The sequence below is a fragment of the Rhinolophus sinicus genome, linkage group LG14, assembly GCF_036562045.2.
Source record: "Rhinolophus sinicus isolate RSC01 linkage group LG14, ASM3656204v1, whole genome shotgun sequence".
NCBI lineage: Eukaryota > Metazoa > Chordata > Mammalia > Chiroptera > Rhinolophidae > Rhinolophus > Rhinolophus sinicus.
The window spans coordinates 52592313-52619966 of record NC_133763.1 but is presented as its reverse complement, the minus strand read 5'-3'; the positions used below and the strand labels follow the sequence as shown (position 1 = coordinate 52619966).

General features: G+C 49.6%; 3 protein-coding genes across 14 annotated transcripts; 1 reads left to right on the top strand and 2 right to left on the bottom strand.

The window, feature by feature from the left end:
* Nucleotides 1–1670: 1670 nt before the first annotated feature.
* CHTOP (chromatin target of PRMT1) lies at nucleotides 1671–10985 on the bottom strand. Of its 6 annotated transcripts, XM_019713273.2 has the most exons (7): nucleotides 10677–10985; nucleotides 9640–9721; nucleotides 8158–8311; nucleotides 7458–7541; nucleotides 5424–5610; nucleotides 4476–4613; nucleotides 1671–2848 (listed from the first exon to the last, which is right to left on the bottom strand). In XM_019713273.2, the coding sequence occupies exons 2-7, from the start codon at nucleotides 9702–9704 to the stop codon at nucleotides 2643–2645; spliced, it is 834 nt and encodes a 277-aa protein (XP_019568832.2). In that variant the 5' UTR covers nucleotides 9705–9721; nucleotides 10677–10985; the 3' UTR covers nucleotides 1671–2642. The 6 variants fall into 6 exon arrangements, with proteins under 6 accessions (XP_019568832.2, XP_019568837.2, XP_019568835.1 ...); XM_019713278.2 differs by lacking the exon at nucleotides 4476–4613; XM_019713276.2 differs by lacking the exon at nucleotides 7458–7541.
* A 955-nt stretch (nucleotides 10986–11940) lies between these two features.
* On the bottom strand, nucleotides 11941–15540 carry S100A1 (S100 calcium binding protein A1). Of its 2 annotated transcripts, none has more exons than XM_019713201.2 (3): nucleotides 15388–15540; nucleotides 13263–13415; nucleotides 11941–12265 (listed from the first exon to the last, which is right to left on the bottom strand). In XM_019713201.2, exons 2-3 carry the CDS (start codon nucleotides 13401–13403, stop codon nucleotides 12122–12124), a joined length of 285 nt encoding a protein of 94 aa, XP_019568760.1. In that variant the 5' UTR covers nucleotides 13404–13415; nucleotides 15388–15540; the 3' UTR covers nucleotides 11941–12121. The 2 variants fall into 2 exon arrangements, with proteins under 2 accessions (XP_019568760.1, XP_019568761.1); XM_019713202.2 differs by having other exon boundaries at nucleotides 13263–13426; nucleotides 15388–15502.
* Nucleotides 15541–16781: 1241 nt separating this feature from the next.
* S100A13 (S100 calcium binding protein A13) lies at nucleotides 16782–26416 on the top strand. 6 transcript variants are annotated; one of them, XM_019713323.2, is made up of 3 exons: nucleotides 16782–17127; nucleotides 18044–18222; nucleotides 25379–26416. In XM_019713323.2, exons 2-3 carry the CDS (start codon nucleotides 18070–18072, stop codon nucleotides 25520–25522), a joined length of 297 nt encoding a protein of 98 aa, XP_019568882.1. In that variant the 5' UTR covers nucleotides 16782–17127; nucleotides 18044–18069; the 3' UTR covers nucleotides 25523–26416. The 6 variants fall into 6 exon arrangements, with proteins under 6 accessions (XP_019568882.1, XP_074174578.1, XP_019568881.1 ...); XM_074318477.1 differs by having other exon boundaries at nucleotides 17947–18222; XM_019713322.2 differs by having other exon boundaries at nucleotides 16798–17127; nucleotides 18040–18222.
* The last annotated feature ends 1238 nt before the right edge of the window (nucleotides 26417–27654 follow it).

Genomic DNA, 27654 nt, shown 5'->3' with positions numbered 1-27654 from the left:
TCTCTTTCCCACCCCACCCGGGACACACCAGCCTCTGACGCTGGAACTGCAGTGAAGCAGGTGGGGCTGGAGGGCACTTGCTCGTTCCCACTGCTGGGAATGGATTCTAAGGTGAGGGAGCAGGAATAGGGGAGAAGGGGGAGGGGGCTCAGACCCCAGTGGCCACCGCGTGCCCATCTCCACCAGGTCCCTCCAGCCCCCAACCCGCCGGATGCCTCAAGGTCCCCTAATCAGCAGGTGCCTCAGTGTTTTCATAGTAGATTCAGATTCTAGAAACTGCAGCCCCAACGTGGTCTGCGCTCACTCCATTGCCAGTGGAGTTAGTGCAAGGCGCAGGTGTAGAGGACACGGGGCAAGTCCTTTTGGACAGCCCCCCGTGGGCGCAAGAGGAGGGGGTGGGACCGGACGCACCTGGGTAGGGGGCCCCTGAGCTGGAAGAGGCTGCCCTAGCAGAGAACAGCTAACGCACACCCAGCACCTTGGGGAGTCCTTCTCAAAGGCCCCCCGGATTCTGGCCCCAGCTTCTCCTCCTTAGCCTTGGGGGTAGAGGGTGTCCTGAAATAAATCCCCCCCAGAATTCCACCAGTGGACGGAGAGGTGGTGCTGGGAGGGAGGCTTCAGTGCCAGACAGTGCCCCACCTTTTCCAGACCCCCTCCTGGAATCTTACCAAGAGTAGGGCGATCTTCACATCAGACAGACCGGACTCCTATGGCTGGGTGGCCCCTGCCCCCAAGCCCAGTTAGGTCCTTTTCTTACAGAGGATCTAGCTGCGGTGGCCCCAAAGCCACCAGATACAGAAAGGCTAGTGCTAGGTAAAAAGGTAAGTTATATTTGGGGGAACATACTCTTTAGGAGCCTTGAGGGAGGGGAGAGGGCTGGAGGGGGACCCCAGGGATGGGTCACCCCAGGTGTGCGCTGCAAGAGGCTAAAGACCGCAATCACCTGCAGCTCCGTCTCTTCCCAAAGGTTTTCTGGAGGCGCTGGATGCCTGATGTAAGGCAGCCGCGCAGAGGGCGTGAGGTGGCACGGGAAAGCCTGCCCACTGCCTCCCTCACAGGAGTCTGGGGGCTGCTGAAGATACCTTCACAACAGGCATTGCCCACACAAAAATACCTTTCAAAATTCCTTCTAATGAAAGGTTATAAACACCAGCTGGGGCTGCAGCCCTGCACCCGCACAGCCCGTTCTTGTAGGAGGTAATTACAGTACCGACACACAGAGGCCGGGTCAGCTTGGTTCCGGCCTCTACCCCACTCGGCCTTCCAGGCTCTCCCTCCTACGGGACCAAGCACAGCTCTTGCTGCACAAGCCCACGGTGAGCACAGCAGCCTGCACGACACACGACCTCCCCGCAGCGCAGGGTCAGGCAGCTAGCTAGCTCACCGGAAACTGGCGTGGTTGCAGGTGGCAAGCTTCTTTGCCCTTTAACAGCAGAGGGGAAAGGGAAACCACTGCGAGGGTCCAGGACCCTGAGCTTTAATGGGCCCAAAGGTTGACACATGACTGGGGTTCGTTTTTCTGCAAGCCTTACTCGAAGGCACCATCCTCCCTGCTCCGAATTTTAATATAACCCATGAAAAGGATCCAGGTCTACGAGGGGTATATCAAGATACTGTTATAATGGCGACAGCATTTCAAAGAGCCCAAGAAATAAAGAGAAAGTCCTGGCTGGATTTGAGAGAACGATTTCTTGTTATAATAAACCAGAAATACAAGATTCCACTGAAACTGGAACAGCTGACAGAATATGGCTGAACTTAAACCTTCAAGAGAAATAGGGTCAAACAAAGCCAACGTGCGGGGAAACCCAAGACTGGTCTGAGATCAACATCAAGGGCAACCGTCTTCGCATGGGTCTCTCCTGACCCCGCCCCAGCAGGCATCTGCCATCGTCCTCCCACCCCGTCCCTTAACCAATGACGTTCCCCCCAGCGCAGATGTTCATCCAACCCCCCGGCCCCCCAGGACACCATGCAAAGACAAGAGGCGAGCGAGCAGTATTACTCTAGGGCAGGAAAAGTGCACACCCCCAACCCAGCACACGTCATTGCTGTCAATGGACACGGCAGCCACGTCAGTCCAATCACAGCTGCTTTCACGGGACCTGCTGCGTGGCCCTGTAACCAGGTCCACATTCCTACTTGACTACAACATGCACAGGGCGGGAGGCACTTCTGAACTCCATTTTCTGAACACTTCCATGAGGCCTAGTCTGCGATGTAGGTAGAACAGAAGTGTAGCTCACGGAACCGGGGGATTAGGGCGGGACCCTGACGGGCTCTTTCTGGGACTTTTCCAGAAATGTTAGAATGTCAGAACAATGACAGGTGAGGGGAGGCAGAGGGGGGAAAATGGTGTCCTAGCCGCAAGGCTGACATACTCAGATTCAAAAAGAAGTGTGGGTGAAGGGAAAAACAAACAAACAAAACCCCCAAACAACAAAACAACAATCCAAGTCGGGGAAAAAAGGGTTTCATACAACATAGTATCAAAATGTAAAAGGAACACGCTAAACGCACAAACTGGTGGCAAGTCCACAGCCTGTTGTGGTAGGTCCTTCCAGCGTCAGTCGGGGTCACCTGGAGGTTACGTACAGCCTGGTCACTTGAACAAGAGTCTCTCACAGGCGGGCAGACAGGCTTCAGTCATTGGCTTCAGGGTCTGTCTGTGCCATGTAGGCGTCCAACTCGGCATCCAGGTGTCCTTTCGTCTTCGACATGTACGCATCCAACTGGTTGTCCAGCTGCTCCTTCGTCAGTACCGGGCGGGCCAGGCCACCTCTCCCTCGTCCACGTCCACGTCCTCGGCCTCCAAAGCCCCCTCTTCCCCGACCTATCACACCCCGACCTGGCCCAAGGGAAAAAAAGACAGTTACCAGTAGGTTTAATGGGTGCTCTAGCAAACGCCCCTCAGAGCAGTGGGGCCTAGCTGAGAGGCTGAGGGCAGGGCAGAGGAGAAATCTGGAGAAACAGGAAACACGGGGTAGCAAGCAACACACGGAAAGCACACAGTGAACCCCTCGTGTAACGCTCATCTCTAAATGCCACTTCAATTTTATTCTATCAACAAAGGGGACGGACATTTAAAAAAATCTCCATCTTTCCTAAAACAAATTATCTGAAGTTTGAGACCCACTATAAATTCATAAAGTATATCACAGATGGGTCACCCACTTAGTAAGATAGGGAGGAGACAAGAAGGGCACAGAGCAACAGGGACGTGAAGCGAGACAGTTTTCAAATGAAGTTTTACTGGAGATCTTTTTGGAAAATTAGCTCCCTTCCCCTCCAACTTATCAAACCTAATGAGCTCGTGAGCTGACCCCACGTCAGGAGTTACTCTGACACAGGGACAATGCAGGCAGATGGGGAAAAACATTCAGTAATCCCAGCCACTTCCATTTCTGATTCTAGTTGCGGCGTAACAATCAGGGTGATCTGAGAGGTGGTTTCAATTCACTTAAGAAAACATACCCAGCTTTCTGAAAAGGGACTTTAGACCCTCCCCCCCCGCCCCACGTGTTGTCTCTCAGAAACCAAGTCAAGATAATTTGGAAACATACTATTTCATCCTGAAACCCCAACTAGCTTGTACTTCACTCAGTACGGCAAGGAACATATAAGGGGAGAAGAAAACAAGCTCTCGGTTAGCCAATGTGCTTTCCTAACAGCTGTTATCCCTGGGCAACTTCAAGGTCATAAATTATGGAAGACCCACCACACACTTTAGAAGGACCAAGCCAGTATACACAGGGGCTAAGAGAGTAAGCTTTCTTTGTCTTGGACAGGTGTTGTTGGGAATTTCCCACTAGGCGCCAAGTCAGAAAATTCCCAGGACATTTGGCGTTTTAACAGCAGCAACACCATTAACCTCTTCCAGAGGGTCCTGAGTTCACCAGACCAACACCACTGAGTCTCAAAGGTAAGCCTATCAGCCAGTCAGTCAGTGAAGTGACTCGGCAGCATCTTGCTTTCTGCCTTCATCAGTCACTTCTGGGGCTCCAAGGACACCAACTTGACCTGGCATTTACTTGGTTTCAAAGTCAATACCCAGCTCCAAGTCTCACCATCCCCTGACGGCTTCACTTGTGCACACCTCCTTCTCGATTCTTAGACTCAAAGTGGGGCTTGGAGTTATGGGGTGGGGGGGGTGTGGCGGGGGGCGGGACAGAGCGTGGTCAAATGCCAACTGACCACTGGCATTTTAACAGTACAATTTCAATTCACAAGAGCCTGGAAGATGACTGCATCAAACCTGGCTCTGTAACATGCACCTGACTAGCTACTGGAAAACCCACGACAGACTTTCGCACTATCAGCACGTGAATTTAGGAATTAAGCCAGTTTCAAAAAAACAAAACAAGACAAACAAATAAGCCTGCCTGTGACTTGAAGCTGTGCAGAAAGGTGGCTCTGAGTTTTGAAGGGAGAGAAATAAGGGGGAAGCTCTTCTCTGAAGTTGGTGGCTGACTAACCTCTACCACCGATTCCTCCACGACCCATAGCTCCACGCCCTAGGCCCCCTCTCCCAGGACCTCCACGACCTCGGACACCACCTCTTCTTAAGCCCATTCGGGGAGCTACGGCTCGTCCACCTCGGAGCAGGTTTTGACCTTGGAGAGGAGGCATACAATGTATATGCAGGTAAATCCAAGAGAGACAAAGTAGATTCTAACCAAAGGAAGGCGGTGAGGGTTAAATGAGTTAATTCAGGTAATTTTTAGGTTGGGTGGGGCAAGCGGCACACTGGGTATGAACAGATCAAGGTGGCTCTTTATTCAATCAATTCAGTTAAGTCTGATCCAAATCTTTTCGGAAGAAGCTGGGAGTTAAGGTAATTAGTAAATGCATACATTTAATAAGTATCTATTGAACAATCAGAGAGGTGCCTAACATGGTAGACTTAAAACAAATGATATGGTTCCTGCTCGATACATTCTTGCAAGGGACAAGTATACAGGGTAACAATGTAACAGTGCCCCGGATGTAACAGAGCTCAGTGCTAGGGAACAACTTGTCCTTTTTGTTTTTTTAAAAAACAGATGTAACGGTATTTCACTAGCACCAGGAAAAGAGACGACTGGTTAAGATACAGGCCAACAGGCCAAGTTTCTCAGGTTTGACTCATTTCTAGAACTTGAATGTGCTGTGATTCAAGCAGCAGCAGGGTGTTTTCACGTGGGATGGAGATGACATGAGTTACCTGTTCTTACGCGGGTCACACAGCCTTTGCCCACTGCACATTATCAGAAAAGGAATGGTGTTGATAAGGACATGCAGCACTATTAAAACATGTGATTTCCACAGTTATCAATATATTTTACAAGTCCAGGCTTAAAGATGTTAAACAAATGTGTCCGTAAGCAGCCCGAGAGAAAAGGAAAGGGGTGGCACCTGACAGTGAGCAGGCACACAGCACTGACCTCGGAGCGACATCCCGCCCCTAAGTAGGGTTCTCGTGGCACGTCCCCCACGGAGTCCTCCTCTGGGCAAGCCTCTCTGGATTATGGGCAGGCCTCGTCCTCCGATCGCTCCCCTGGCCAGGGCCCCTATGGGCCGGCCTAACCGTGCCTGGATGTTACTCTTACCCAGGCGTTGCTTTAAGCTCTTCTGGAAGAAAAGGTGTTGGGGATTGAGATCAAAAAAGCAATCCAGCAGGGTTTGGCATCTCAAAGTGCAGAGAAAAAGAAGCAAGTGAGATGTCTACGTGGAGGCAGGTAAACTTGCTGCAGGTGTCATAGGATCCTAAACTGGAAGCGAGCCTTCGCCTCCGAACATGGCATAAAAGCAGAATTCTGATCCAGAGCTTCTAAGAAGCTTGAGTGCGGTCCCATGAAATTGGCGTCACCATAAAGTCCCTCACTAGTTTGGCTACAGAAGTCACACACCACTATTGGGAACTCGATTTTAGTAAGAACACTGTGTATTTCACATCCTGGACTCGGTTGCTTTTGAACCACAGGTCGACAATGACACGCCTCGATCCATACCTGCCCAAGGACTACCACTGTCTTCAACGGCTTACTCAACCACCACAGGAAGTTCATCACTCTGGGCCAAATTTAAAGTACAAGTTCATCTGAATTCTTGTGACTTAAGAACAAGATTTGATTTCTCAAAGAGGCCAGTGTGTTCCATTTTTCCTCTGAGTATCTATCTCCAGATGGTCCACTTTTTACCTTAAGATGTAAATAAACACAAGAAAGTCAAACCTCCTTTCCTTGCAGTTCATTAAACAGCCACACTTCTTTGTCTACCCTTGCAAAGGGCTCCATTCAGCCAGTATCATGTCCTTTAATTCAAAATAAACATGTAACTCAAATGTATTTCCATAGAGCGCCAGCCAAACTTGCAACAGAATTAAGACAGGTGAGCTATAATCACAAAACTCAGGGCCACGCTTGAGGACAAAGACATTTTCCAATAATCTGTCCCTCAAAGAGAAACTATAAAGACCACGTTCCAAAGAATCAAATTCCTTCAAAGGCAAAGGTGACTGCAGCCTTGAACACAATCAAGGTCTCAGCAAACCTGTTTCTCCTATAAAGCCATCAGTCGCTATGAGTGAAAATCCATTCTGTGTATCCTGAGGCTTCACTGTAAGTGACCGCTAAGGGCTTCTTTTGCAACCGTATTAAGTTACCATTAGTCTTGTAGCACAGGATCATAAACTGCTTCCAATCGGGGCAGGCTCTGAACGTTCGACACCTCGTGTTGGTGTAACCAATCAGAAAAGCCTGTCACATCTCTCCCGGTAGCACACAATTATGAGGTCAGGACTTCATTCTACATGTCACTTGCGTTCAGTATCCTGACTATATTCTCCCAAGATCGGAGCTCTAAGGGGACAATGTACAGTGCTTAGAAGTGCTTCCTTCCCAATCCTGACTTGCCACCAATACTGGCCTCTAACATTGACAGGAAGCTTACGGATGTCCACCATACCATCCAGTTTCCCCTCCAGAGCTACGCTGTATCTGCTAGTGACCAGCCACTGGCCACACGTGGCTCTTCAAATGACAAGTTAAAAATAAAGAAAGAAAAGCTCCATTACACGGGCCAGGTTTTGAGTGCTCACAAGTGCCATGTGGCCAGTGGCCAGCGCACAGATACAGAACCCTTCCACCATTGTAGCAGGTCACACTGGATGGCGCTGCTCTGCAAGCTACTTTTTGCACAGCACGTATTTAAAGCTTCTTGTTGAAATGAAAGGTCCTTTGGAATGATTTCTCAGACATCTTCAGCAATTTCTTATATTTACTCTTGGAAAACTGTGGTGCCTTTCACTGCTTTCCTAACTCAGGACGAATGCAGGCACTCCACGGCTTAAGGAAGCTGAAGCAGACGACCGTGTTTATTTTTGGTCAGCGAGCCCAGTGGTTCGGGGTGGGGGTGGGGTTATATTTAACTGCCGAATTGATGCACAGCCATGCAGTGCTACCAGGTCAAGTCCTTACAGTTGCATGGCACCGCCCTCCAGACGCCCAGCCACAGCGTGGACATATCCTTCCATAGCCACTGTCCGCACTTGCATATAAAGTCTATGAATAATAAAGAGCAGGTTTTATTTCAGGTCTGAATAGGATTATCTCTTACCGGAAATTTGAAAGAGAACCCACTAACTCTTCAATTAATTACTCAGTGCTCTTGCTCTACTTTACTGACAAAACTCGAGGTGCTGTGGAGATGAGGGTCACCTTACTTATTTTAGCATTGAAAACCACTGATAAGGCCATTCATTCAGACTCCCTAGACTAGGGGACAAAGAATAAAATTATTTCTCTAATTTGTAAGTCATTTAACAGGGAATAAAGGATTTTTTTTTTTTGAAGATCATTTAAAACAAACCAGAATTTCTTTGTGGAAAGAGGCAGCAAATTTACTCTATGGGCGAAGGATCAGAAAACAAGAGATTAACACTCATTGATAACATAGAAACAGGCCACACTGATGGCAAACCCCCTAAAAGAGAAAGACAACAAAAAGTTACTCATTGGTACCTGCCAAATGGGAGTTCTCTGAACTTCTCTCCCCCAGAGAAGTTTCAGCTTTTGCCCTGAGCCACCTTGTAACCATCCATCAGGTCCTGAGAGGCTCAGGGAACTGCCTGTCAGAGCTCACCAGCTGCTTCTGGAGTGGTATGACCCATCCTCTCACCTGCTTAAGTTTTAATGCTGCCTGGACAGAGGGTCTATTCTCCATCTGCTGGGCCAGTCTTCTGTTTCTGGCACTGGCTAGCTGCTGCTGTTGCTGCATCGAAGCCCGAATATTCACTGGCATCGGCTGTTTGTTCTTCAGCATATTAGTAAAGCTTCAAGGTCGAACAAAATGGATGTTTAAATAAAAGCTTTATTACAAAACATTTATTGGCATTTTCATGGCTTGCTAGACCAGGAGCTCCAGATCCCACGAACTTTTAAGTAAAGTGGTACTTAGATCAAGGCTGATGTGGGTTAAAGACTCCTCTGCTTCCACAAACTTGCAAGAATCAGAAACTGAGAAATGCAGCTAAGTGCAGCACATTCAATCAAGTGATAACAAGGGCTCAGGTAACGGCTGAGAGAGGTGGAAGGTATGAAAAACACGCAATAAGCAGATATGATGACAACATGAGACAGAAGATGGAGTTTCAAAGACAAACAAAGAAAGCCAAAACCTTGGGAGACCTGAGGGTGCATTTTAAGGGCAAATATATGGGCCTAGAGCACCTTTGAAGCCCATGGGAATAATGCACTCATAAATTACATGAGCACACCACATGCTCCTGTTTGTTCACTCAGTAACATGTGAACATGCAGAATTAGTGTATCATACCCTAGGAGACAAGGCGAAGCACATATGCTTCAGAAAAGGAAAACATAAATATTAAGTAAATCTTTCTGTGGTCTAATATCAACTTAACAAATCACTGGTCAAAGGCACTCAACGAACAAAGCTCTGAGACAGAAGCTGCCTTTTAATACCTTCATCTTCTTAGTCTCAAGTGATTACTTTTTCTAATTTCAAGTGTTTACTTCTGAAAAGTTAGATTTGTTCAATTGTTCAAGAGCTTGTGAAGACACTCTTCTATTATTCTTGTACAGGTAAGTTTAATGGCATGGAAGAGAAAACACTTAACTGCAAAAGAATCCAAAACAAAACAAACTCAAAGCAGAATGCAAAGAAGGTGAAATGGAGCAAAAGCAAGTGCCTCTTACAAGGCCCAAGAATGGCGTTCAAGGGCCTTTGGACATATTCACGGCTTGCTACCTGCCTCTTACAGGCCAGACACAACACTGCTGGCCTTGGACGGGGCAGCAAGCTGGCTGCAGGCCGCAGCCTGGGTACCGTGCTACCGAGCTGCACCATCCCTGTGTCAATGTTAAAAACGTGAAGAAAAGGGAGGGTGTGAGGAGTCTTTTTAAAATACATCCCACCAGACAAATATTTCAGACAGCTTAACATGAAAATCTACTGATAAGGGGTTTTGAAACAACCGCCCAATTTGCTTTGTGTAGCACATAAGATGCAACTAAGAACAGAGGTCTGTAGCCTTCTGTTGGTATTTAGTTTAAAACCGGCTTTTGTGCATTGGACCCCAGGGCCAATTTAAGTAATGTTTTCTTATGAACGAGCTGAAGTTGCTGTTGGCTGCCTCACCGCTCATTTAGAGACATCTTGGTGGTGCTTTTTAGCACAACTTTCGGCGCTGACGGTGCAGCCATCTTCAAATCCCGGTAATCTACAAAGGACAATGGGCAGAATGAGCACATCACAGTAACAACGACCTCACTTCTGCGAGGGCCAAAGGGCCCAAAGCAACAGCGGCTGAAAAGGCCCGTATCCACAGCTATTTAAGAGCACACGCCCAACGCATTCCAGGTGCTTACATTTGTAAATGATCTCAAACCACCGCCCTCAAAGACCACACAGGACAAGCAAGTACCAGCCAAAGCCTCCAAAATGGCAGACCTAGCTCAAGGAAGTGGAAGACTTTGGCTTTTCACGTCGCGTGGGCCTTCTCGCCCTTGGCTGCAAGGAGCGTTTAGAAACATTTAGAATCCTGGGCCCAAACCAATTTAACCACAATCTCTGGTGGGAAGGTCTGTGGATCAGAAATTGGAAGGGAAGAAAAAAAAAAAGGCCACCTCCGTGCTTCCCATGTGCGGCCAAGATCGGGTACCACTGATCTAGAGAAATGATACGGGCAGACCTAATTCCAAAACTGGCTTTCGGCTCCAAAATCAAGCAGGGGCCTTAGCAAGGGACTGGGGACCTGGAAGAGGGGGCAGGGAAGGTTTCCTAACTGGGCCTTCCCCCGGGACTCAGCTCCCAGAGAGCGCGCTACAAACATTAACCCCAAAGCCGCCGTTGCTTTCCCACGACCCCCCAAGTCCCGGGGTCCTCAGTTTCCATCTCCCCACCATCTCACAGCCCTGGCAAGGCAGCCGACTGCTCAGCCGGCCAAGCCATCCTGCTTTCCATCGCTACCAAACCCCGACCTTTCCCTCCCAGCGCTCCCGCCACGAGGCTGCAGCGCAGGCCCGCCCCCGCGCGCTCCCCGCGGCTCCGCCCCCTCCCCGGGGCCGCCGCACGCCGGCGCCCCATCTGCTCCCACCTCCCACGGCTGCGCGGCCGCCGGCCCCTTCCGCTCCGCTCCCCAACCCCGTCCCCTCCTTGTCACCGCAGAGACGTACCGAGGGCAAAGGACGCCAGTGCTCCTCCCGGGGCTGCCACCACGGCTGCGGCAGGCGGGCCGGGGGCCGGCCGAACCTGAGTTGACGGCGGAGGGGCTCGCGTTCGCTTGCTGGGCGGTTGGTTAGATGCGTAAGCGGTACGTTGCTAGGTTAGTTCGTTCTTGTTGGCCGGCTGTCTGGTCGGCTGCTCCGCCTGCTCGCCCGGCCTGCCCTTCCCTGCCTTCCGTCGCTACCACCGCAAGCCGCTGCCGCCAACTCCCGCTCCGAGTCCAAACAAAATGGCCGCCACGCCCAGTGCGGAGTGGGACCGGCTAAAATGGCGTCGACGCAATTACGTCAGGCGACAGGCCGACGCACAGCTAGTGGGCGGGAAGATGTGTGTTACGCCTGCGCGGGGGTCGGGGAGGAGCCCCAAGGAGAAGGCGGGGCTTCAGCCGTCGCCCCTTCCGAGAGCCCGCAGTGCTCCGCCCACGAAGGGGCGTGGCCAACGGCCTCGCAGTTGGGTCCTGCGGGGCTTTGCGTTCGAGACGGGGTTGCCGGTAACCTCTAGGTCCGCTCCGAGCGTGTTCGGTGCGGATGCAGCACATGCTCGTATTGCCTCGCGCGCCTGCCCGACCCTCAGTCTAAGGCAGACCGTCCAAAATGTTTTACCTGGGACTTGTTAAATCCTTATTTGGTGACGACCTTTGCGTGCCTGTTGCCCCTCCCACGTGCTCCCTCCCCATCTGCCATCCATGTGGCTTTTGATGATGACATATATGGGACTTTTGTAATGCTTGCGTACACAATAAAAGGATAAAATGTCTGAAGAATGAATGAATGAATGAATGAATGAATGAATACATCTTCAGCCCTCCCTCCACCCCGCACACGCCCATCAGGGTTCTTTCCTTTTCCTTCCTAGCAGCATGTGTGCGTGTTTAATGGTCTGGCGTCCTCACTGGACTTGAGGAGAAGGGTCTGTTTGTTCTGTCCACCGTTGTATCCCCAGTTCCTACTCAATATCTAGCACATGGCAGATCCTCGAAATACTCTTTGAAGGTTGAGGGAAAATTCTTTTTCTGGCTTTGTAGCCGAGAAGCTAATGTCTCCTCCACTTCCAGCTGGTATCTTGAACCCCTGGACCTTCCCGGGGCCTTGAATATTCCTCGAGTAGGAAGATGTAATGGTCCTTTGACCGCTCTCCAAATAAGATCCAAGCCCGAATAAGGCAAATTGGGAGGGATCACACCCCGTTCCGGAGCCCAAAGGAAGGACAACAGACTGGCGAGAGAGAAGCCTTTAATGAAAGAGTCGTAGGCCTGGCCCACTACTCTTGCGCCCTTGTTGGAGGGTAGGCAAGGGTGGGACTGTGGGGAGCGGGGCGCGGGGTGAGGGGGAAGCAGAGTACAGGGGCAGGGGTGGCAGGGGAGAGGGGAAGGGCGCTGCCCACTGGGGCTGTCTGCTCAGCTGTTCTCCCAGAAGAAGTTGTTACAGGCCACCGTGAGGGCAGCCACCAGCACCACGTACTCCTGGAAGTCCACCTCCCCGTCTCCGTTCTCATCCAGCTCCTTCATCACCTTGTCCACCGCGTCCGCGTCCTTCTGGGCCTGTGAAGGGAGATGGGCAGGCAGGTGTATAGAGATGGATGGCACCGAGTTAGAACCAAGGGGGGGTGATTGATTGGGGAGCAGGCGGCAGAGCTGAGCAAGAGGGAGTGCTACATCTAATTAGGGGACGCTTCTGCTGCCTTCCTCAAAACTAACAAACACTGTGACGTCCTGTGGCCTATACAGTAAGCACCTCAACGAGGCAGAGTTATATCAATGTATCATCTGTTGAGCGCCTACAGTGGACAAGCACTACACTAGGAGCTTTATAAGCATTGTCTCGTTTAATTCTAACACAAATAGCATGAAGTAGGTTTCATTATTCCCGTTCTAGAGAAGAAACAAATAGACAGTTGGTGGTTAAATAATGTGTCCAAAGTCACACAGCTAGAGTGAGCGTGGCAGCGCCCAAGCTTGAGCCCAGGTCTAATAAGACCTCAGAGCTGGTGCACTTGCTACCGGCTTCTCCTTCAGCCTGTTCTTCTGCATCCTTCCCTGCAGTCGGAACTACTGAGCTGCTCCATACTCTTCTTTCTGCCGTGCTTTTATTCATGCAGACGCCTCCACCTAAAATGTCCATTTTCATCCTAATCATTTTCCACTGGAAACCTATGGCTCAAGTGTCGCCTCTGTGGAGAAGCCATCCCACTTCAGTCAGGTTACTGTTCTCCCAGAATCCTTCCTGGCACCTCTGTCAAGGCTCTGTGTGTTTCCTGGTGTCCAAATTTTACTTTCAAGTGTCAATCTTCCCTTTCTAGACTGTGAGCCTTGTTATGGATGTATCTACACAGGCCCTGGTCCTTGACAGATGGTCACTAACTCGGGGCATTTTGGCTTGAACCAGGAGTAGGGGAGCCTGGAAAAACCCAGGAGAGAAGCCTGGGAGAGGAAGGAGATGGTTGGGCTGAGCTGGGGTGAGGTGGGGAAATGGCAGGGAGGTGCCCGCTCTGCCCCCAGCCCTTGCCCGCTCCACCCGATACCCCCACCCTGCACTCACATCCAGGAAGCCGGAGAGTTCCGTCTGCAGCAGCTCCTTCAGCTCCTTCTTGCTCAGCTTATACTTGTCCCCTTCCTTGCCCGAGTGGGTGTGGAACACGTTGATGAGAGTCTCCATCGCCGTCTCCAGCTCAGACCCCATCTCGAAGCTCACCTATGCACCCCCCACCATGGAAGTGAGCAGGGGACCATGCTCAGGATATCTGGGCTTGGGGTGAAGGGAGCCCTCAGGCCTGGTCCAGGTCCCACAGCCCAAATAGCCATGAGATTGGAGCTCCATCACCATGTACCTTTCAGTGGGATCCTAAAATGTAGGGGACCCCAAACAGGTCTAAGTCCAGACCTGTTCTGTGTGTCCCTCCATCCAAACCCCCACCAGAGGGAGTCAGAGTTTGGGGCATGGAGGTGGAACAGCTGGAGCAGGGCTGGCTCTAGAGGCCTGCAGTGGACCCTGCAGAGTCTCCTGGCTGGCTGCACAGATTCTGATGAGGGTGTGGCAGGCAGGCAGGCAGGCAGGGGTGGTCACAGGACCCAGCCAGGCTTCCTCTGGCTCTATTTTTACCCTGAATCTTGCCTGCCTAGTATAGCCAAGCTCTGCGGTTGGAGGTGGTGGGCTGGGCTCCTGTCTACAGACTTGACTCTGTTGCCCACTCCTGGCAAGGAGTCAGTCTGGTGCCCTCGGTCAGCCTGATGGAGAGGGTGGCAGCCTGAGTGGGCGGCCCAAGGGTCATGGGAAGGAGGTCTCATTGCCTCTGAGCTTCCTATCAGCAAATGGGGCATCTTTTGGTACCTCAACTCTGTTCTCTCCTGAGCATGGCCCTTCCCGGGGGTATGTCTCTAGCTTGGTTCCTTTTACTTTTCCGCAGAGTTAGCCCTTCCATTGGGTGGTGGTGGGAAGGGACAGGAATGTCTGAGGCTTTTCCCTGGAGCTAGAGCTTCTGGGGAGGGGAAGAGACCCGTGAGGCCTTGTCGCTGCTGCTAGCTACTCCCACCCTCCAGGCCCAGCCTGGTTGAAGTGGGGACAGTGGCAGCAGGGAGAACGGGGTTGGTACGTATTGGGGGAGACAAAGGGCCGAGTGCATGAGTCCTCTGAGTTCAAGGGGCTGGGAGAGAGGGGGAGAAAAATGGAGGGGTCTGTTGAGGAGAGGGGACTGCCAAGCCAGGGGGCCTCTTTCTCTCTGTCTTGGGACATTCAGCCCGACCATGGCCTCAGGGGGCAGCTCAGGTGTCTTAGATCAGGTGTCCCCATCCTTCCCCAGGCCTGAGGGGCTGGACAATGGGCCCTGATCAGATGACATCCCAGCTCTTCAATGGGGCCCTTGTGAGTGTCACCTGAACTCCGGACATGAGAAGTGGTTGTCACAGAGACATGGGGGAGATGGAACCCAAGCCGGGGCTGATGGAGGGGATAAGGGGCCTGCGAGGGAGGGGCGCTGGTGGCTCAGTTACCGGCCCCATCCAGGACGGGCACCTGGGGGTTGCCTGGAGCGCTCCAGCAGCCAAGCATTTCATGTGGGGGCAATCCTGAGAAGACCTCGGTCGGGAGGGGGCAGGTGGGAAAACAAAGAGAAAAGAATGGGGGAAAGAGGAGTCTGGAGGTCTGGGCCAAGAAAGAGGAGGAGGAAAGAGTTGGGAGTGGGTACCATACCCGAGTGCCCCTCTTCCTGATGTCACATGGCCCATGCTCCACCACCCCCAGACCTCCCTGGGCCCTGAGCTCTTGGCAAGGCTGGGTGGGGGAGGCAGAGCAGCTGCTCCATTTGTCCTCTCAAGCTTATCCCACCGGAAGTGAGCCAAGCGCTGAGACCCTTCCCCAGCTCCTGGGAGGTTGAGGGAGGCTTGGGAGGGCACTGGAGGGCTTCGTGGTAGGAGGGCCTGATCTGGGAGCTTAGTGGCTGGGCTCCTCATTGGCTTCCTCATTCACTGAGTTTCTAGATCTCTCTGACCTTTACTTGTCTCCCCTCACCACTTTCTAAACCCTGTCTCCCCCAAGTCCCATATTGCTGTCACTCGAACTCATCCCAACCCTCAGTATACCACAATGCCATCGTCCCCAGATTCTTGGAGCCCCGCTGAAGTCCCTTTTCCCCCAGGCTGGCCAGGGCAGGATGGGGTGGGATACTCACTGTCAGCCTGGGCCTGAGGTGGGAGCAGGTTCTGGACAGACAGACGAGGCTGCAAATGTGGCTCCCAGAGCTGTGTGTGGAGACCTGTCTTCAGTCGTCCTTCCCCCGCTGACCCCCCTCCCCACTGGCTCCACCCCTTCACAGATAGACACCCAGTGGGGCAAGGGGCCAGGAGTGGACAGAGGCGCCCTCTGTCTCCTGGGCTGGAACAAGCTGCCCTGTGTCCTCTTCTCCAGCCTCGGTTGCCTCCCCCCTACTGCTGGGCCCCAACAGGCAGGCCCTGGAGGAAGGGAGGTGGGAAAGGTCCTGGGAAGGGCACTGAGACACCCCCTACCCCCCGCAGTACCCGGCTGTGGCCAGCTAGGCCAGGAGGGGTGGAGGCCGCTGTGAGCTCTCAGTGAATAATTCAATCTTGGGAGTCACCCTTAGAAGTTTCAGTGTGAGACCCCACTGAGGGATTTCAATACAGGGTCCCCTCGATGGGGATGGAGATAAAAAAGGGGCGACAGACTGAACCTGACAAGCTCAGGGGAGGCTACATGGCAGGCCCTACAAACTCAGAGACAGGGAGTAACCACACAGGATGGTATGAACATCAAAATTCCTCACTAAAAGCTCGTCATGGCAGGTAGTCCCATCCTAGGCCTGTAACTTTCTTGACAGAGGTCAATCTTTACCTTAAGTGAGCCTGACTATTTCCTTTTTGCATCTAAGATAACATACCTTTAAAATGTCAGCGTAATCTCCTTTTCCAGACCCCCAGGGCACAACCTCCCACCAGGGCACAGACCACAGAACCCTTCACTGTGTTACCTTGTCCTTCCCCCCCACACACATACCGTCTCCATGTGCTGTAAATGGTACTAACTCTCCTGCACCCACAATGTGAAAGCACTATGTGTCTCTCCCTTTTACTTTTTACCCAATCCCAGAGGTCCCCCTTTGCTTTCTCCCGTCTCCCTAATCTACCGCCCATGGATTCCACGTAACCCCCTCAGTCTCCTCCTTGGATTCTAATGTATGAAATAAGCTGCAAAACAGACATTCTCGGGAGCATTTTCTCAATCCGTTGAGATTTTGCCTTCAGGCAATTATCAGTTTGGTTCAGTTAAACACATAAAAATGCTCTACAGGTTTGGAAATTTCTATGTCAACAGGGGTCTTAAGTCTGATCCCCCTATTTGTGGGGCCTTGGTTTGGGCTCCTCTGAAGGGGTCTTGGGCTTCAGGGTCCTTTGAGAGATCTCGTTCAGTGATGTGGTGTTTCTTAGCCTGGGAGTCTCAGTTCTGAGCGAGCTCGTGCAGTTGGCTCTTTCAATCAATCTGCAGTCACCTCCTGCAGGCCCCTCCCGCGTCCCCATCACACACACTCCTGATTAGATGTTGGGGTGTGGTGGGGCAGAGGCTCCCCATATTGGGAGGGATAGGACTCTCGGCCCTGGCTGCGTGGAATCTGGCCCGGCAGCTCCAGGCAGATCCCCACCCCCACCTCCCGACCAAGTGGGGGCACATGCGGGCTGGGCTGAGGGGCTGGGGTTCCAGGCGGGTTTCCGGACGCTGGTCGCTGGGAGCTGGGCGGGATGGGGGCGCCAGGCGAGATTGGGCGTCTCCTCTCTCCACAATCAACTAGGAAACCTGAAACCTCCGAGCTTGGGAGGGGCCCTCGCCTCCCTGCCCAGCGCTTATAAACCTCAGCCCTGCGGCAACCGCGTGTTGCACCCCATCTCTGTGACTTCCCGTGGTGAGTCGTGTCCCCCTAATTCTGGGGGGAACCCGGGGAGCCCTTTTCCTCCCTGGACTCCCAGGTCCCGCCCCTGGAGCCAGCTCAGACTGGGATTCAGGAAGTAGTTTGGGGAGATCCGACCGCAGTCCCCGGGGGAGTAAAGTGGGGGTGCGGTGGCGGGAGGCAGAAAACGGAGGATGAGTTGGCATGTCCCTTTCCTCCAGCCTGTCCCCTGGGGCTGTGTGTGCCGGGACCAAGCCCTTCCTGGGTGCCCGGTGCCGGCTGTCGGCAAGGCCCAACCAGGACCCGTGGCGCAGGGAGACAGGGGCGGGAGGTCTGCAGGATCCTGGGCTCAGCCCCGGCCCTGCTGGGAGGGAGGCGGGGAAGGACCACCGGAGGCTGTGTCTGTCAGACAGAGCCAGCCTTGACCACGGCTGGGCGTTTGCCAGACCACGGCTGCTCTCCTGGGAGGAGCAGGCGGGTGGAGACCCAGGTCTTCACACAAACAAGCTTTGGAGACAAACAACCTCCTGACCCTTTGAGGCTGGGTGAGATTCCAAGCAACGGCCCTGTTGCTGAACCCTACAGAGGGGCCAGGAGACTGAGAGGCTTCCTAACGGGACCCTCACATTGAAAGCCTCCTCCCGGACAGAGGGGTCTCCAGAGTGAGGGACCATCACAGAGGGGTCCCTAAGACATAGGCATTTCAAAAGGACCCCTAGATTGTGAGATCTAGAGAGGAAGGGGTTTCTGGAATGAACACTCCTTTCCCCACCTGCACTGAGGTACTCCCTGCCCCAAGCTTCAACCCTGTCCGCTTGTTCCTTCTCCATAAAGCCTTCTCCAGGCAGAAGCCGGAGGTAGCAACCCAGGGCAGGGGCACTGTGGCCTGTCCTGAGTCTCCCTTTCTCTCCTCCCCGCTCCCGCAAGTCAGCCGGTGAGGACATCAGCTCCACCCTAATGGCAGCAGAGCCACTGACTGAGCTGGAGACGGCCATCGAGACAGTGGTCACCACCTTCTTCACCTTTGCAGGACGGGAGGGCCGTAAGGGCAGCCTCAGCGTCAATGAGTTTAAGGAACTGGCCACTCAACAGTTGCCTCACCTGCTCAAGGTAGGTGGGGGCCCCTGGGCCCGAGATTTTAGGAGACAGTGGCTGTGGGACATTGTGTACGTGACGTGATATTGCTGGGGACGATAATGTGACCACAGGTGTGTTGTGGAGAAAGGTGTGGGTGGCTGCATGTGTAAGTGGTTCTGGCTGTTCTTGCCAAGTATGTGTGTGTACATCTCGGTAACAGTGTCTGTGTGAGGGGAAGTGTGTTATTGGGCTTTGTGCTCCATCAGATAATGCTGTTGGGTTCCTGTGTCTGCTCTGTGCCTCTCTGATCTCATTTGCCTAACAGAGGACGGGACCCAGAGCTGGCTTCCAGGAGGTTCGTAAACCATCAGAGCTAGACGGAGGCCGAGAGAAAACATATCCACATTCCCCATTTCACATATAAGGAAACTGAGGCCCCGCTGTGGGAAGGGATTTGTTAAAAATAAAAACACGGCCAAATGTATGGAGTCAGGATCTCAGGGTGGGAGAGACCTGTAAATGATCCGAGGTTACGTCCCACCCTCTCTGGGAATCCCCTCAGTGCGCCTGGCTGGGTCCCCCCTTCTCTCCTCGGGGGACCGAGTAGGGATTTAAATTTCATCCCCTTTGGGTTGGGCATTATCCCAGGTGACTAAGTTTCTTTTACATCCTTCCTGAACATTCACAGGCACATAAAAGTGTGTGAAGATGGGTGTAAAAACAAAAAACAAGTGACTCTCTGAAACTCAGTCTTTTTCATCCGCAAAATCCCTACCTCCTTAGGCTTCCCTGACTTGTCCCATCCTCTCCTCACAGGAAACTCCAGGCTCTCTCCTGAAGGTACAGCACTCCCAGTAGCCTCGTCAAATAGTGACTGGTTTTGAATAATATTGAATGTCAACTATAATTAAACATATATATGTGTGTATAGTCACGGGATGTGGAGTACAGCGTAGGGAACAGTCAATGGAATTGTCACAGCTGTATACGATGGCAGACGGATAGTGGATTGGGGGGTTATCACTTTGTAAGGGGTACAAATGTCTAACTATTACATTGTTTTGTACACCTGAAACTAATGATACTATTCAAATATAGTGACTGTTTTATCTTCCTCTGCGTGTTGAAATGCAGGAAGTGACCTCTGCTTTTCATTGCTGCTTCCAGACCTTAGTTTTTTTCTTCTTCCTAAGATGCCCAGCTCCTTGGAAGCTCAGGTACCACCTGCCTTCCTTATAGCTCTTCAGTTCCTGGCTTACGGTTTTCCTTCTCATCACTGCTGCTCTCACTATCCTCAGCCTTCCACACAGACAGCTCAGCCAACACCTGGCCCTTTCAATTTCTCAAACTCATCACTTCCAAAGATTGTCGTCCTGCATCTCAGCATCCCACTCCTCTGCTCATGCTCCAGATCTTGGTATGACCAAAATAACGCACCTCTTCCAAGATCTCAATTTCTAACCTCGTTTTCTCTATCTTCCATGTCATTCCAGTTCTGTTCCTCTGTAGGGCAGTGAAAAGGTGAAAATGAATTTTCCTCCTACCTTTCTTAAGTTCAGGCTGGAATCATAATCAAATTGACATGAGACCGATTGACAGGAGAAAATACCCACACGTATTAAGCATGTACACACGAGGGTTCCATAAGAATATGGGTCCCAAGGACACTTTGGGTGGTTGATGCTTAGATACCATTCTGGAGCTAAGGAGAAGGTGGCGGGTGTGGTTTGGAACCTAAAAGGGCAGGAAGGCAGTTCCCATGGAGATGGAAGAGCAAATGAATGTCTGTTGGGCCAGCTTTCACATGGGACACAGTCACACACTAGTTCATATCCTGGAGCAGGTCTTCCATCTAAATTCTTCTGGGAAGCAAGAGGGAAGGCCAAAGGTTTTTCCTGAGTCTCGTTTCTTGAAAAGAACCAGCTTAGATACTCAATATCTGTCCCAAAAGGCATATTTTGGAGCGCCAACTCTGCTTCCCTCACCTCTTTCTAGCTCCTCCACTGCAGCATTTTCTTGACTCCCTATTATTTTTTCCATCTTCTATCTTTATGTCTCGAGTTTTCATTTCACCTCTTACTTACCTGGGTTCTAAGGCTCATCATTTATTATAACCACTCCCACAACTCCCTTGATTCGGTTTTTTTCTGTCCTTGTTTTTTGGCACAATCCCAACCCAGCTTAAAGCCAACATTTCACCTCCAGTAACTTGTTGGTTGAATCCACCGTTCTGTACCTCCACTTCTAGAGCTGAATCTGGCTGGAGAAAAAGGCACCGCCGTGTTCATTTGTCTCACTTTAAATCTATAACCACAAACCCCTCAGCGATGCCTGCCAATTCTACATTTCCCTGGTCGATTCATTGACCAGCTTTTTCAGATGATTGTTTCACAACTTTTCCTTTCTCCTCAAACTCTAGTACTTCTTTCCACATTCTCCCTCTCACTGAGAAGAAAATAAGAGCAATCAGGAAGCTTCTGTGTTCCTTCACCCAAATCCACCAAACACATACCCCGCCTTTCATCCCTGTCTGCTGCCAAGGCCATACCCTTCACTGGTGCCCTGGATCTCATCCCTTCTCACCTACTTAAAGACTTTAACCCTTTCAGTTCTTCCCCCCTCTCTTGCATCATCAAAATTTCCCTCTGTACTGGATTGTTCTGATCAGTTTCCAAATACACTGTAATATCTCCCATCTTAAAAACAAAACAAACAAACAAAAAAAACTCCCTTGACCCTGTAACTCCCTCTAGCTATGCCTTATATCTCTGCTTCCCTTTTGTAGCAAAACTTCTCAAAAGCATAAGAGTTATTTATACTGACTGTCTCCACTTTTCCTCTCCTGGTCCAGAATGCTCACCCCTGCCCCTAGCCTAGGTGTTTGCTCGGCTTATTCCTCATTTAACTCATCTTTTTGCTCAAATGGCAAATCCTTTGCATGGCCTTCACTACTGAATACAAATACCACCTCCCTGTGCTCTATTCCTTTACCTTACTTTATTTTCTTTCAGAACACTTCCATCACAACTTGACCTCCACTATATACATATATGTTACCAAGAATGTAAGTCCTGTGAGGAAAGGAGTCTGATCACTCTTTTATCTGTACTTAGAGCAGTGTCTGACTCTTAATAGGTGCTCAATAAAATATTGAAGGGTGAGTGAGAGAGTAAAAAAGTTGTAAGAAAAGCATACGTTGTTGAGTGAGAGAATGAATAAATGCATTTTACCTACTGTTCTATAAATAGCTTTTTAAAAATGTAACAGTTGTTGGGAGGGGAAAAGTTCCCATTTCCCCCTCTTAGTTCTTTTGGTTGTTCTAATAATCACATTGACATGAGACAGATAAACAAGAGAAAAATGACCGGATTTAGTTACGTATGTACATACGGGGGGTTCTATCAGATTACGGGGCCCAAGTTCAAATTGGGCAGTTAAAGCTCAGGTGCCATCTTGAGCTGAAGAGAAAGTGGGGGTTGCAGTTTGGGACTTCAATGGGAAGGAAAGCAGTTAACATGGAGCTAGAAAAATAAATGTTTGGTAAATAAGTGTTTGCTGGGCCATCTCTAACCATGGGACATAGAGGACTTTTACCCAATGGGCCTTGCTCGGTTCCTCCCTGTCTGTCACACACTAGTTCATATTAACTATAGTTATCTATGATGACAGCTCCCTTCCTGAAGCAGGACCTCCATCTAAAATCTTTTAGGCATGTAGGGGAATAGTCAAAGGTTCTTTCTCGGTCTTTTGTTTCTTAAAAATAACCAGCTTAAAATAATCAATATCCCTAAAAAGGCACATTTTGAGGTGGCCGACTCTGCTCCCCCTTACAGGGCATATAGGATATTTTTCCCTTAAAAAAAATGAAGCACCGTATTCCAAGATAGGTTAACACACATTTATGTAGCCTATTCTCTATTGATGGAGTTTTCTCTTATGTCCATTTTCCCCATTTTGCAAACATCCTTGTTTATATATTTTTACAAACTTGAGGGAAGCTATCTGCATAGGGTAAATGCCTGAGAGTAGAAATACTGCCTCAAAAGGCGTGTATATTTTTAATTTTATGAATGTCTGTTTCCCCATGTCCTTGCCCAAACTGGGTCTTATCAAGCTTTTAATTCTTGCCAATCTAATATGTGAAAATGATACTTTTTTCTGAGTTATACTATTTCTTTAATTCTTAGTGAAATAGAGCATTTATATATATATATATATTAATTGGGGAATATTGGGGAGCAGTGTGTTTTTCCAGGACCCATCAGCTCCAAATCAAGTTGTTGTTTCAATCTAGTTGTGGAGGGTGCAGCTCACAGTGGCCCATGTGGGAATCGAACCAGCGACCTTGGTGTTATGAGCACTGCACTCTAACTAACTGAGCCAACTGGCTGCCCTAAAAAATATTTTTGATGGACATGTATATTGGTTTCTCTGGGAACTGCTTGTTTATTTCTTTTATCAAAGAGTTTTTCTTTTTCATATTGATTTATTATAGCTCTTTATAGAATGAAGAAATTAGCTTTTGTCTATTATGTGTGTTGCAAATATTTTCCCCTAATTTGCCCTTTGTCCTTTGACTTTGTTTTTTGGTAGTTTTTACCATACAGAATATAAAACATTTTTATGTAGTCAAATTACCAAACTTTTCCTGAATGGCTTCTGTGTTTTATGCCATGCTTAGAAAGGTTTTGCTCAATTTAACATATTAAAAAAAACAAAAACAAAAAAACCCAGAATTGATTTCATTGTTAAAATTTTCCTACTGATGTGAAATACCAACTTGAATATTTATTCAATTCCCATGTGTATCTTGGGTCTCTTTATTCTGTTTCATTCATCTGTTTATTGTTTATTTAGTAACAACCTCATTTACCATTGTTTCATAATATGCTGTAATACTTGTAAGGTTGTTTCTTTCTCATTATTCTTACTTTTCAGAATTTCACTGGTGGATTTCACATGTTAATTTTTCACGAAGAATGTTAGTAACATTTAATCATGTTAAAAAGAATCCTGTAGATTGTTAATTGGGATCATGCAAATTTATTTTAGGGAAAATTGACATCTTTATAGATGTCAATTTCTCCCTGAAAAAACAAAGTATGTTTTCTTATTTCTTCAAGGATTTTTTTTTGTATTAAATAAGTGGCCTGAGAGCCAATTTCCAACATTGAGAGTTTGCCTCATTAGCATAACAAAAGACGTCTTCATCATCACTCTCAACACTTAGGAAATTCCAAAAGACCACATATACCAGGGGCGCCAAAAAATATATATACGCATGACTTGTATTCATCTTTTGTTATCAGGATATATTGAGCATTACAATTTTAATACAGTATTTATCCTTTCTTAAAATGTATATACATATTTTTTGGCACCCTCTGTCTATATATATATATAAGAATTATATGTTGGTCGTCTGAATGACCAAATATATTTCTTATAAATCATAATATTGCATATATCCTTCAGTTCAGTTTTCTTCATAAAAGCTTAATAGATTTCTACATTTATGCCTAAGTGCTTTATTTTATTTTTTCCTAGTTTAAATGGGATCTTTCTTCTTATGGTCTCTAATTGATTGGTGCTCATATACCTAAAAGGCATTGGTTTTTGTGAATTAATATTGTAACCAGACACTTTATCGTTTCTACTAGTTTTTTTTTCTTTTTTGGAGAGGGAAGAAATACAGAATAGTGGTTAAGAGCATAAGCTCTGAGTCAGACAATATAGTTCAAGTGCAGGCTCTAACTTGTCATCCCTAGTTAGTAATTTAGTCTTTGAGAGCCTCAATTTCTCATCTGTGAAATGGACCTGTAACAATACCTCTGTTGTTGAACTGGTCTTGCATTTATTCAATCAATATTTATTGAGCACCTACTCTTCCTGTCCTGATGCTGTCCTAGGCTTTGGGTGACAGTGGTGACCAAGCACCTGCTACGTGCTGGACCTTCTCCCCGGCAGTGGCATTATAGTGGCGACCAAGATGGACACCGTCCCTGCGCTCATGGAATCTTTCATTCCAGCAGATTCTGAACATTAATGGAAGTCCAGCGTGTACTGTGTCCCAAGCTTAATGCTTGGACCAGTCAGCGTCCTTAAGTGCTTACACTTGTTGAAATGTTAGCCATTGTCCTTTTTGTTTTTTTTCCCCGGGTATACAACGATATACTTGCTAATAAGAGATTAATGTACCTCTTCTTTCCTAATACTTGTACCTTTTATTTCTTTTTTTTGACTAATTGTAAGTTTTTTTCTCTCTCCCAATACAAGGCTACACTAGGCATCTTTGCCGCCACTGGCAATGCTTACAGGATTCTACAATTAAGCATGACTGTGGCTTTAAAAAAGTTCTTTAGCTCTTCTATGAATTACAGACTTGGCAAGTCTTCTCTGCCTTCATCCAAATGTTGATTCAAATTTTGGCATCAAGCTGTGCCTGAGGCTCCCCTCCCTGGTTTGACATCTCTGCATTGTTCAACATTCAACTTTTTGGTTGTGCTTGTTTATCTGGCAACAAATCCTTTGATCGTGATGGTCCAGCTTACAGTATCCTTTGATTTCACAGGCCTGTGTGAGAGACTTCATCAAGGGACCCCTAGAAAACCAAATACCTTGTGTCTTTGCCATTCCCTGGATCTACCAGGCTAGTGACCCAGCTGGAAAAATGAGAAGACATCAGGGTTATGCAAACAAATAGCCAAGTGCTGTGAACTTCTGCTTTCTGTGAAGGAGGAGGGTGGCCTGAGAAGGCGCTGAGCGTGGTCGGAGTGGGTCCGTGCCTCCAAGTGTTGTTGGGCAAACCCCAGGGCTGGCATAGTGGTGTGCTGGAGCCCACCTGTACTTGCGTGCAGGTGAGGGCCCGTCGTGTACATCTCTTCCAGCTCTGCATTCAGTGACATGTTTGTGATTCATAATCCGCCTTGGTGGGAGTATTTACACCCACGAGTATTTACATGGTGGCAAACACTACGAATCGGGTCCCCCTCCTCCCTGTGCTGTTGTCCCTTGGAGTTGGGTACCACGGCCGCACTGTGTTGGGGCTGCAGCCTCGTCCTGAAGGTGTGGGACAGGTCCTCGTGTTCTCTGAGGGAAGGGAATGGCGACTGGCAGTTCTTCCCTCTCTCCCTGTCTCAAGAAGCCTTGTGTCTGTCTAACCCTACCCTTCCCTTTGGTGTCTCCTCAGGATGTGGGCTCCTTAGATGAAAAGATGAAGAGCTTGGATGTGAATCAGGACTCAGAGCTCAAGTTCAGCGAGTACTGGAGACTGATTGGGGAGCTGGCCAAGGAGATCAGGAAAGAGAAGGCCCACGAAATCCGGAAGAAATAAAGCCAGCAGGCCAGGATGGGGCGGGCGGGGCAGGGCAGGGCAGGGCCCCACTCTCCCCAAACACAGCCTCATCCTTGAAACACAAATGTTTCTTATTCCCACCCCACCTCGATTTCTTCTCTTGAGACTAGCGGGTGGGAAAGCTCTGCCCTGACCTGAGAGTGGGCCCGAAAATTACGAGCTCTTTGAGGACCACAAGTGTTGTTCATCTTCAAATATTCTGCAGCATCTAGCGCTTGGTCTTGCATAAGGTAGGTGCTCAATAAATTGTGGATGAAAAAAGGGCCACAGACTAAACCTGACAAGGAGAGAGAGGCCTGCATGGCGGGCCCTACAAACACAGAGACAGAGAGTAACCACACAGGACGGTCTCAGTGTAAAAACTCCTAACTAAAAGTGGGTCATGGCAGGTTGTCCCGTCTGAGGCCTGTAGCTTCCTGGACAAAAGGTCAGTCTTTACCTTACGTGAGCCTGTCTAACGCCTTTTTGCATCTAAGAGAACATACCTTTGAAATGTCAGAGTCATCCCCTTTTCCAGACCGCTCAGGGCAAAACTGCAGGCACCAGACCACAGACCAGAGGCCCTTGTTATTTGGTGGCCCTACATGCCATCTCCATGTGCTGTAAACGTTATCGTCTGTCCTGCGCCCACAATGTAAAAGAACTGTGTGTCTCTCCCTTTTGCTTTTTATCCCATCCCAAGTCCCCCTTTGCTCTCTCCCGCCTCCCTAATCTGCCACCCATGGATTCCACGTAACCCCCTCAGTCTCTTTGATTCTAATGTGTGAAATAAGTTGCAAAACTGCTAATCTTGGGAGCATTTTCCTAATCTGTTGGATTTTTGCTTCCTGGTGATTCATCAGTTTGGCTCAAATAAACTCGTATAAGACTTTTTCTTAGGCTGGATGTCCTTTCTTCGACAAATGAAATGGTTGATGAATGAATATATAAAAGGTAGAGACAGATCTCTGGGGCAGGCGCCTCCTGGGACTCGGGGCACGGTCTTGGCTCCCACTTCTCTGGCCCCTGGGGCTTGTGTCGTTGGATGATAATGGTCGCAGTGAGCCGCATTGAGGGCTTGCTATGTGTCAGGCACGGTGCTCAACATTTTCTTGCATTATCTTAGTTAATTCTCACAGCCCTTCGAGGTAGATTCTATTTTTAAGTCCTGTATTAAAGAGGAGGGAACATATTTTAGGCAGGTGAAGTCACAAAGACAGGAACAGGTAGGACTGGGTTGAAATTCCAAAGCCTCTGATGAGCTGGCATCCTCTCTGGATGGGCGCTGGTGACACTGAACCTTCCTCCCCGCCCTCCCTGCGGTGCAGGGGTGAAGAGAAGGATGGACACAGGTTCCAGGACTGGGGTGAGGGTGGCGGAAGTGCTGCAGGAAACAACATTGGAGCGCCTTGGGGGTGCTGTCCCTGGCCTCGGCCTGAGGGGCATGTGGTTTGCGCTGCCCGCCACCAGAGGGAGCAGGGGCAGGGCAGCCCCAGCCCAGTGGGTGCTGCCTTCCAGGGGCTGGCACTGCCTACCAGCAGGTGTGCATTTGGGCAGCTGTTACTCCCCAGGAACATTTAGGCTGAGACAAGCTCCCCACCTCACCCCATGAAAGGGTCCTCAATTGAGAGGCCACACAGGGGCCTCAGGATGAGGCGCTTTTGGAGAAGCCCTCAGACAGGTCTGTCAGAGGAACTCTCTGAATGAGATACTCTTGGAAGGACCCTTCCTTGAGACACTCACAGATGCCTCTCGTTGAGACCCCAAGTGCAGGGGAGCCCGAGAAGGAGACGCGGAGAGGGGCATTGGGAGGGGTCACCTCAAAATAGAAGCACAAAGTGAGCGGCCACAAGCCTTTACTGGGGATCCAAAGAATAGCTCTTCTGGAAGCACCGACTTAGGCAGAAACCCAGTGTTCTGATGGGGGTGAAGGCAAAGCGCATTTATGAGAAAGGGAAGGGGAATAATTACATGACTGGAAGGAAAGAATTTTTATGGGTGTCAATAAGCCGAGAAGGAATTTCCATCGGTGCCGATACGCTGACACAGAGATGCCGATTACAGGGAAGGCCTTTAATTTTCAGTCGTCAAGGCTGCTTTCGTGCCATCTTTGCAAACAGTGTCTGTGATAC

What these genes read in the sequence shown, in the direction of transcription:
- CHTOP (XM_019713273.2), bottom strand. Translation starts at nt 9,704, where the DNA reads ATGGCTGCACCGTCAGCGCCGAAAGTTGTGCTAAAAAGCACCACCAAG. An exon ending in AAGATGTCTCTAAATGAGCG is followed by an intron (nt 8,312 to 9,639) that starts GTGAGGCAGCCA and finishes TCGACCTTGAAG; the next exon opens with CTTTACTAATATGCTGAAGA. An exon ending in GAGGGCGGTGCCATGCAACT is followed by an intron (nt 5,611 to 7,457) that starts GTAAGGACTTGA and finishes CTTTTCTTCCAG; the next exon opens with AAGAGCTTAAAGCAACGCCT.
- S100A1 (XM_019713201.2), bottom strand. Translation starts at nt 13,403, where the DNA reads ATGGGGTCTGAGCTGGAGACGGCGATGGAGACTCTCATCAACGTGTTC. An exon ending in AACTCTCCGGCTTCCTGGAT is followed by an intron (nt 12,266 to 13,262) that starts GTGAGTGCAGGG and finishes CTCCCTTCACAG; the next exon opens with GCCCAGAAGGACGCGGACGC.
- S100A13 (XM_019713320.2), top strand. Translation starts at nt 17,865, where the DNA reads ATGAACACTCCTTTCCCCACCTGCACTGAG. An exon ending in CTTTCCCCACCTGCACTGAG is followed by an intron (nt 17,895 to 18,039) that starts GTACTCCCTGCC and finishes CGCTCCCGCAAG; the next exon opens with TCAGCCGGTGAGGACATCAG. An exon ending in AGTTGCCTCACCTGCTCAAG is followed by an intron (nt 18,223 to 25,378) that starts GTAGGTGGGGGC and finishes GTGTCTCCTCAG; the next exon opens with GATGTGGGCTCCTTAGATGA.